This window comes from Sinocyclocheilus anshuiensis, unplaced genomic scaffold (genome assembly GCF_001515605.1).
Source record: "Sinocyclocheilus anshuiensis isolate Anshui unplaced genomic scaffold, SAMN03320099.WGS_v1.1 scaffold208, whole genome shotgun sequence".
Lineage (NCBI taxonomy): Eukaryota > Metazoa > Chordata > Actinopteri > Cypriniformes > Cyprinidae > Sinocyclocheilus > Sinocyclocheilus anshuiensis.
The window spans coordinates 354,137-364,675 of NW_015557186.1; the positions used below are offsets into that span (position 1 = coordinate 354,137).

The following is a 10,539-nucleotide window of genomic DNA, read 5'->3' on the forward strand; positions in this document are numbered from 1 at the left end:
TGTGTGAGTGTGTTTGTGTGTGTGTGTGTGTGTGTGTGGTGAGCTGAATGAGTCAAGCGCTGCGGGTAATTACACATCACGTCACTAAACACCAGTGTGTGTGTGTGTGTGTGTGTGTGTGTGTGTGTGTGTGAACAAGGGTTTATATATAAACTGATGCTGCTATAAACCTATCTTTAAATGTTCTCATGCAGTTTTGAAATGGTATTGATCCCCGTCTCAAAGAAAACAGACAGGACTGTGGTGATACCATGGTACTTGTTTTCCTACCTGAGCTATTTGTGTAAACCACTCAGAACGAAGTCAGAGATATCAACACTAGCTCATCAAATTCATTTTTAGCACTGTACTCTAACTGTAGACAACTATTGGGTGTGTTTTTATTTATACTGAGGTAGTTCATGAGAAATATGCCAGGCAAGGTTGACACTTAAATTAAGTACAGTATATTGTTTTAGGTCTTTAGATTCAGATTCTGTCCTGTAACATCTCATTTGACCGGATTTACAGTCTCACAGATGAGACGAGCTCAGGACGAGACTCTAGGCCCGTTCACACTAAAAACAATGATTATAATGATAACTATAATTTTCTGTTTATTATAAGCGCACTGCAGTTTTGTTGTCTGGCGCTTTAAATGCTCGAGCTCTTTAAAGCAGGATTGGCTGTCAATGTTTTTATCGTTCATCATCTGGAAAAATGATGATATCATTGATATCATTCCTCTGTGTGGTTATCGTGAACTCCACTATTCTCTTAGAAAGATTATTAAAACCTTATAGTTGTCATTATAGTTATCGTTCTTGGTGTGATGAAGAGTGAGGAAACTAGTTTGTGGTGTTTGCATTGAAGTCAAAATGCAAGTACAGGGAAATGAATGCTGTTGTGTATGCTCTGTGCTGATGTTGATGATAGGATGAGATAAATTTGCATTTACAGCAAATGATCTGCACGATAGAGGCTCGATCAGTTTGACTAATTTGCACATAACATACAAAGGGAAATTCTTGCTAAAAGCATTACAAGCTCTTTTCACATTTCCGGATTCTCAAGAAGCAGAAGTCATCATCGTTTTGAATTCAAAATCAGCTTGGCTCAAAACAGGAGGGCTCTAGTAATATAAAGAGGAGTATATATATATATATATATAATATAATCTCTAATACAAGCTCATATTATCAGGGCAGCATCAGCACAGACATATTGAACTGCTCCATTCATTCGCTGTGAATCAGCCTGAGGCTGTTAAACACACTGACAGATCTGTGTGCTGTGATATGACGTCATACACACACACACACACACACACACACACACACACACACACACACACACACACACTCTCTCTATCTGACAGCTGCTCTATTAACACACACTGATCTCCCTAGAGAAGCCGTTTAAAAAGTGTGACAACTAGCCCCGGTCTGTCCTATAGAGACTGCATTTGTACATCAGATGCAAGTCTTTTGATTGAATAGATTAAAATGTTTAGTTTTAGTTTGGTTAAACTACTGTATACTGCACAAATGTCTCAAACAACACATTCTCAGACTGAGATCTGAATGCGTCTCAATGGCAGATTGTGGTTTTTGACGCCCCCTGGAGGAAGAGCAACGCTCTGTCTCATAGGAATCGATCATTATTATTAATATATAAATAATAACTAAATAAAAAGTAATGAAAACTATATATACTCTAAGAAATATTAATAAATGTGACCCTGGAGAACAAAACCAGTCATAAGGGTCATTTTTTTTCAAAATTGAGATTTATGCATCATCTGAAAGCTGAATAAATAATCCACTAATAAAAATGACAAAAACTAAAGTTATAATGGAAAAAGAAAATATAAAAATAAAAACTAATTCAAAAATATTAATAAAATATAATGGTATAAAAATATAATAATATGTCACTGATACTAAAATAACATTGGTCATTAGCATTTGCTGCCCAATGGGGTTACAGTAATAGACTGAGATCTGCTTTACATTGATATGATCATTATAATTACTGAGAAAGCTGTTTTGTGTTCACATGGTGGCGCTGTTTAGTTTCTGATTTAAGATGAGTGTATTAGTTGAGTGTGTGATTCACACAGATGAAAACAGTGTGAAAACAGTGCAGCTGCTTCTGTTTCACTGTGATTTTACTGTAGTATTGATGGCAGGAGTGCAGCTGGAGTCGGTCTGTTTGAGCCGGACTCGACGAGCATCTTAATTTCATGAGTTTGAGTCTGAGAGAGATGCAATCAATTTGACTGTGCATTTGGAACAGAACCAGGCGTTTAGTCAGCGTTTGCAGGTCCGGCGGCTCATGCATTATCATAATGAGACGTGATTAATCACCGCAGCCTTCATTCACATGATCTGTAGTGTTTTTAATGCCACCGACTGAGAATTTTGCAGAGGAAATGTGTGTGAATTAAGATAATTTCTCCAACTCTTTTCTGTGCTGTGACCCATCATGCAGATCAATAATTGTTGCATTTTTTTAAATTAACTTTTAATATGCAATAATAATATTTTTTTAGAAGCAGAACTATATATATATGTGTTTGTGTATATATATATATAATTAAGTTTAAATTAAGTTTATTTAAAATTTGCAGTAATAGCTTTTAGGAGAAAAACAATTGTGTATATATTATTTTTCTTTAATCTGTGTGTGTGTGTGAGAGAGAGAGAGTGAGAGAGAGAGAGAGAGAGAGTGAGTGAGTGTGTGTGTGAGAGAGATTTTTACTCTTCACTGTGTATTTTTAATTCAATGGATGTCAACAGACGTGACGTAATGACGCAGTGCCATGCTCGAATTTCCCGCGAAAACCTACCCGTACCACTCAACTTAGAGAACTTTATTGCAAGCTTACCGTTGTGAATCAAGCTAAAGTAAGGCGATCGTTTTTAACACTGGCTGGTTATGTACTTGCTCAAAAAATTATTTTGGATAATTTTTAACCAAAAAAGTTACGGACTGCAGCTTTAAATGCGATGCATGCCACTTTCCTGAATTAAAATTCATAAAACCTACAAATAACCCAACTGAAGGTGGAAAAATCCAAAAGTGGGAAATGTTGTGGAATTGATACAAGCTGAAAACAAGGAGTGTGCTCCTAACATACCCATCTAAAATCGTGCATTTACCAGCAGGTCCCCACCCTGGTCCAGAAGACTGTCAAGGCATATTGGGAAACACATTTAAAACCTAAAAATTCTATTTGGTGATGCATGTTGGTGGAACAATTTATAGCATCATGGGCAACGGATTTCACTTAATTCTTTAAACTGAGCTTAAACCAAGGCTGTGTTCGAAATTCCATACTATCATACTACTCTTACTATTTCTGCAGTATGCAGTATGTATGCTGTGCATAGTATGCACATTTTCTGTATGCATGGAATACCCGGATTACCTACTATATTTGCTAGAATCTGCTAAATATAACTCAAGTACACTGAAATCAGTACAGAAGCTGTGTTCGGGATGGCATACTATCATACAACTCGTACTATATTGCAGTATGCTGTGTGTATACTGTGAATAGTATGTGAACTTTCTGTATGCATGGAATGCCCGGATTACCTTCTACATTTGCTGAAATTTGATGTGTGCATCTGAAGACGCTGCATGGGGTACTTTTTCCCAGAACGCAACGTGCTCCATGCAGTGTTGCCAGATTGGAAATGTCCAAGTATCGTACCAGAAGTTCAAAATTATCGTATTTGGAAGAAAATTATCTTACACGAGTCAAATGTTCAGAATACAGCTATTTATCTAGATGTTACAGCTTTTCAGCACTCATTTTCAATACTTTATTGCTAAACTATCGACCTCAGTTTTGAAGAAAAAAAAACTGAGCTAAGTGCGGCAGGAACGTTAACTTGTGCTCGTGAGAGAGAGTCATTCTCCACGATGATTGGTCGAGAAGATGTGAGATGAGATGAAAGACATGCGTAACACGTTCAAGTCTCCTCACAATCATGAAGGTGCACGTACAGTTGGACCCACACAGCTAGATCAAGGAGTATAGAAGCCCTATGATTACAACGACTATCATTTGGTGTCACAAAATTCTGAAATTATCGTACATTATGGTATTATTGATCGTACATCGTACAGAGGTCAAAACTATGGTACAAATACAATAATTATCGTGCGTCTGGCAACACTGGCTCCATGTGACGTTTCACCTTGAGTGAGTGAACTGGAGGCAGGGAATAGTAATAATTATAAATGTAAGACTTGTATATGTAAGTTACTTCTATACATATAAACTATCGCTGTTTATCTAAAAACAATATCGTTAGTAGGACATAAAGTGTACTTTAATCTCTGCAGCACATTTCTGAAGTCAAATGACGTCACCTTTATCTCTATAGCACTTCATGCAGTACAGATTGGTTCAAAGATATTAAATAATAAACATGAGCAGTTTTCTTTTGACGCGATTGACCCGCGTTCGATTCTAGCTTTTGTCAAACTCGTGCTTCTCCTTTTCCCATTACATACCAGATCAGAAATGCATTTATTTTCAATAAAAATTAAGTAAACATTTGAAAAGTGGAAATAAAACGCCTTAACACAGTGTTGTGGAAGCTTAGCTGTAGGTAGGTTTTTGTCCCAATAGTGGAATTCAGCTAAGAAAATGTGTAATTTACACTCAATATATGTTATTGCATACTGTTCTATAATGTACTACAGAACTGAAGTATAGATATCTGCCACCTAACTACTATTTACACGCCTGTTGCAAGAGAAAATGCTGCTATTTTAGTTTAAACAGAATTTCATTATTTGCACTTAGCATAACTAGAACACACTTTTTCCACTTAAAGACACTATGTAATTTTCGCCGCTAGAGGGTGCGTATTCAAAATAAACAGAGACAAAGGCATAGTTTGATGACGTTGTGACTGAGTGTGGAATCATTGGAGTTGTCATCTTCATCCCCACAGCAGATGCAATCCAACAGGACTCGGGCAGAATTCATGTTCATGGATGAACTAATGATTTATTAACGTAGAATGAAGCAGGGTGAGGCTGAAAGCCGTCGAAGCGAAACGAGGCCCTGAACAAGCACGACACGAAAGCAGCAGAGCTTTTATGCCACAGTCAACCGCTCCTTCCAGTTGTGCATATGTGGGGGAAAAATAAAAAATAAAAACAAAGTTTGGTTATAATGCTACTGCAGTCATCTCCGGTCGATTAAAACACACAAAGCATGTTTGGTGTTGCCATGTTTTCTACAAAACCAGAAATCGAGGCGTTATGACATCATTGGCAGGCTACACAATGACATGTTCCGTGTCACTAGTTAAAGTTGCATCTCTCTGGGTTTAAACATTCAGGATAAAGTACACAAGTCAGCAATATATATAAAACACTGTTCCAGTGGTTTTTGTACTTTTTAATAAAATGTAAACTTACATATTGTGCCTTTAAATGTAACAGCCAAAAATAGTTCAATTAAAGACAGCTCAGTCTAGATTGAGTTCTGTCCAGTTATGAAATGTCCAGTTGGGCATTATAGCATCGTTTACTACGATGAAGCCTTAAGGTAACAACCTTGACAGCTGTGCCGAATTAATGTTCAGTGTTTGACATGACAACTGTTAAGCATACTACTCTGAAACATTTGTTGCTTATTGTATACTGTCACACCATTCTTAAATAAAATAACTGTTCTGGGCAGTAAAGCCATTTTGAACACAGCCAATGTTCACAGGTCTGCCTTAAAAGTAAAGTTAATATTTCCCTACTGAGAAAAGTGAGCTTTTCCTTCTTGAAAGAATAGGTACAGTAGGACTACCAGTTTCCCCACATTTACAGCACACTCAACCAAATGGTTACACTAGACAAGAAACCAGAATAAACTTTTCCATTTATTGAAAACCAGCTAAAGTCTTCTGTCGCTCTTGAACCATTACAGGACCAAGTGAGGCCTTGCCTTCCCACTGAATGCCTAGAAAAAGCAAATACCCAAGTTAAGTAGAGCACTTGAAGGGTCAAAAGCAATCTTCAAGCGGCTTCCTACCCCCAAAAGGAGCAGCATTTCCTCCATCAGGACCACACGTTGAGTCACAGCAACCACAAGCCTGGTGGTTCCCATCAGCAGCAAGCCACCTGCAACAAGAAAAATCAGACACGGCACCTTCAACGTGTTCTTAAGTAGCATTAACATACCCGTTGGAAAAGGAACAGGATTTGCGGAGAGCATCACTGGGTGCAGAAGCAAGAGTGGCCTTCACAATACACGTTATGTAGATCTGCAAGAGACACAGGTAAGAGGTCACAAAACCAAAGCAGATGGGAAGAGAAGTCAAATTCATTTAACATAGTACCTACAGAAGGACTGTATCCTCCCTGGAACATGAAGGCCTCCAGCTGAAACCGGATCTCGTCTTCCTGGGTTCGAGGCATGAAGCCGGAGCTGGAAGCTGTAGCCTTGGCATCCACAAGGCACCTGATAAGCGACAAAGAACTCAATGTCAGCGCTACAGCATTGGGTCACTAGAATTTACCCTAATTTTCAGTGACCAAGTGTTCACGGAACAAACAACTCTAGAGAACAGTGAATTTACCCATGATTCTCAATGAAGGAATATCTCGGTAGAGCATTCACATCAGGTACTTGGGTGGCCACACAGCGGTCCACAAACACACGCAGTGGGACGTGGGTGTACACCTTCACAGATGCCTCAATATTAATAACATCACCCAGGAAGTACAAGTTTGAAGGCCTCTGATAGGACCAGTCATCTGCAAGCGGAAAGAACAGTTTAGACACAGCCTCATTCACACAGCTTAAGATCTAAAGAAACTGCACAAACCCATCATGAGCTTCAGTGTGAACAGCAAGACTTCCTCGCCAACCTCCGTTGAGGCATAACTTACGATCTAAAGAAACTGCACAAACCCATCATGAGCTTCAGTGTGAACAGCAAGACTTCCTCGCCAACCTCCGTTGAGGCATAAGGGACCCAAGTTGGCCTCAAAGCATTACTGCTCACATTATAGAACCTGCAGTTCAAGGAGGTACCAAATAAACACTCTTCCAGTTGCAACAACAAGAAAGTGCTGAAAGTCACATCCAGTCACTTACCTTTGATAGTGGCATTGAACACCAACAACTGCACCATTGGTACGGGTAATCGGAGTGCCAGCAAGTGCCTCAGGAGTGTAGGTAACAGCAAAGGTGTAGACAAGCTCATCCTCAGTCATCTGTAAGAGATTGAATTCGTTACCAAGAGGATTCTCAACTACACTCTTAAAAGGATAAAAAAAAAAAAAAGGATTAAAAAAAAAGTTTTAGGAGTCATGCCATAGAACTACTTTTGGTTCCCCAAAGCAGCTTTCAGTGAGCAATTCTTTAAATTCCCACTATAAGGAATGGAAAGGTCCTGTGAATGTTAAACATTCAAGTAACAATTGACAAAAAAAAAACTATTGTTTGGTGTACAAATCCAGTAAGATTTAACAGTTCTTACCATCAGCACACTATTGCAGTCCTGTAGTTCATATTCAAAGATGAGCACCCTAGAGGCAGAGTCCTCACCAACAACAGGACAGCCTCCCATAGACAAACCAGATGGCTGGATCAGTTGGCCATTGCTAAACAAATCCTTCTTTACCTCCACAAGAACCCGGTTCTCACCGCATTGAACAGCCACACTACTGGGAGTCACAGGTTGCCTCAACTGGAAGTCCACTGCCAACTCACTTTGCACCTCTGGAACGATGGGAAACCTCCAGTCCAAAGGCTTGACTGGACCCTGCAACAGCTGCTTCTCCTGAAAACCAAGAGGCTCCTGCACAAATCCTCTGGAGTCCTGACTCTGAAACTGAGAAGCCTTCTGCAAAGGAGTCAAGACCCCTTGAGAAGAAAGAGCAGAACCTCTGGAAGCTTGATTTGACTGTGGCTTCATGCTGCTTGGACTTTGACTGTGTCTCAAACTTCCCCATGCACTCTTCAGGTCAAATGCCACAATCACAACCAACACTAACACACCTTGCAAGAAGCCCATCCTGACAAACTTTGGCACAACGCACATCAGCGTTGGCTTTGCTATTTAGTACAGATTTGAATTAAGGTGGCTCCTCCCCTTTCAGCTTAATTGATTAACTTTGATTCTCCTCAGGCCCTGTAGAGTTTATTCATCACCAATTGAGAACAGTCAAGAACATCACTAACCAATAGAAAGCTTCATGTGGATCTGAAATTTTAATCTTCTTTTGCTCACTATTTTATAAGAAACACTGACAGTTTGTCCATTATAGATAGTTAATGGCATCTAAAAAGCATCTGAGTTCATAAAAAAATATTTATTAATAATCATAACTATTCATTAATAATTTTTAGTTTAGTTTTTAGTATAGTCACTGTGGTTTATTGGTAACATCATACCTAGATACAATCTGATGCAACAGTGATTTAGTAGAAAGGAAAATATTAGTAAACTGGCAAAATGGGAGGGACTAAACAGCCCGGAAGTCACCTGTAATTGTTCAGGTACAGTAAGTGGGCCTAGACATTATTGTCCCATTTTTACTCTTCATTGTGTATTTTTAATTCTCTTTGTGTGTGTGTGTGTATGTGTATGTGTATGTCACATCGCCTATCACAGCTATGCTGATGATACCCAGATTTACCTAGCCTTATCTCCAAATGACTACAGCCCCATTGACTCCCTCTGCCAATGCATTGATGAAATTAACAGTTGGATGTGCCAGAACTTTCTTCAGTTAAACAAGGAAAAAACTGAAGTCATTGCATTTGGAAACAAAGATGAAGTTCTCAAGGTGATATATATATTATCATACCGTGATTTACAGAAAAAATCTTGTTCAGTGTAACAATAGTTCATATACCAGATTTTGCTGTATAGTCACTAAATAAATAATAAATGATCACCTTTTCATTTATATATTTCAATAAGTACAGGTCAGAAAAAGAATGTAGTTCTTAAAGAAATAAATATATATTTTACACTGAATGAAGATGGAACATTATTTCACCCATTTTTAGATATTTTCACAAAAGTTATTGGAAACATTCAAGTAGACAGTTTATTTGCATATGCTTTCTGTGTGTATAAAATCACATTTATATATATATGACTGATGGTGTGTGTTGATTATATCAGACCTCAGAGCTGCTTTGATGCATTAGATCAGAGTCTGTTTGAACACAGATGCTCTTTAATATCAGTAAAGACACATATATTTTAGACATCCTGACATACAATCACTATTTTGCACTAATGATTGCTGTTAGCATTAAAGCAGAGACTTGATTCAAGAATTCCTCTTCCCAAAGTTAAAGTCTAATCATTTGTCCTGCAGAAAACTCTCTGTTGCATCCGGAGGACATCTGGATGCTGGATGCGGATGAATCCGTTACCCAGGAGGCTTTGCGTCGTCTCAGCAGACCGGATCACCTGGACTTCCTGAGAATCACGCCGCCGGAGGACGACATCATCGGAGACACTCCGTATAATCCCAAACTCGGAATAACAGTGAGTCAGACAGCGCTGTGATGAAATTAACATATTATAGACTTCTGCACTTATTCTTGATGTTTATTCAGTTAGAAGCCCGTTTAAAATAATACAAAAGAAAAGGTAATTGTGATCTCACAATTCTGACTTTTTTTCTCTGAATTCTGGCTTTATATGTCACAATTCTAATTTATATCTCATAATTCTGACATTATATCTCTGAATTATAATTTTATATCTCACAATTCTGACTTTATATATATCGCAGTTCAGACTTTTTTGTGCTTATCTCACAATTTTGTTTTTGTTTCTGCCACGTAATAAAAAATAAAAAACGTTTACATTCTGCATCTCACGATCCTGATTTTTGTTCTCGCAGTTGTGAGTTTATAATTCTGAATCTCAGAACTGTAAGAATAAAAGTCAGAATTGTGAGATGAAATGTCACAGTTACCTTTGTTTTTTATCCTGTGGCGTAAACGGCTTCTATACATAAGTGACTTATAACTGAGAACCTTTAAGAATGATCGTTTTTGTAGAACATCTATTGTTCTTATTTAGTTTTTGTAAGGTTCTGTTGCTCATCTGTAGACACTCTGAGAATTTTTATCTCCTAAATGATGACAAAACACAAACACATACTGAATAACTTGACAGATATAATGACAGATATAACAGTTTGCTTCAGTGTTCATGAACACTTAGTTCCTCTGGACTTGTGGACTAAAGCTCACACACACACACACACACACACATTCCATTCCATAGGCGTAATGGTTTTTATACTGTACAAACTGTATGTGCTATTGCCCTACACCAACCCTACCTCTAAACCTACCCCTTACAGGAAACTTTATGCATTTTTAGAATAAAAAACAACAACTTTGTTTTCTTTATTTTTAAACCAGTTTTACAAATGAGGACATCCCCAAAGGGAGGTTTTTGGAGATTTTTTCAGGTTTAGCTAACTTTTGGGTACAAATTTGTCCCCAAAATATGGTTAAGTAGGTACACACACACACACACACACACACACACACAG

The 10,539-nt window shown here is 38.1% G+C and overlaps 2 protein-coding genes across 2 annotated transcripts in view; one reads left to right on the plus strand and one right to left on the minus strand.

Moving 5' to 3' along the window:
• The window catches only part of LOC107678765 (formin-1-like), a 28,239-nt gene that overhangs the window by 9,510 nt on the left and 8,190 nt on the right, over positions 1 to 10,539 (plus strand). Inside the window, exon 3 of the mRNA XM_016474152.1 lies at positions 9,343 to 9,515. Within this exon, the coding sequence (XP_016329638.1) occupies positions 9,343 to 9,515 (173 nt within the window). The remainder of the gene's footprint in view (positions 1 to 9,342; positions 9,516 to 10,539) is intronic.
• Positions 5,864 to 8,061, minus strand: LOC107678766 (zona pellucida sperm-binding protein 3-like). Its single transcript, XM_016474153.1, has 8 exons — positions 7,488 to 8,061; positions 7,103 to 7,221; positions 6,917 to 7,020; positions 6,582 to 6,759; positions 6,346 to 6,463; positions 6,184 to 6,266; positions 6,035 to 6,123; positions 5,864 to 5,962 (listed from the first exon to the last, which is right to left on the minus strand). The coding sequence occupies exons 1-8, from the start codon at positions 8,049 to 8,051 to the stop codon at positions 5,883 to 5,885; spliced, it is 1,335 nt and encodes a 444-aa protein (XP_016329639.1). The 5' UTR covers positions 8,052 to 8,061; the 3' UTR covers positions 5,864 to 5,882.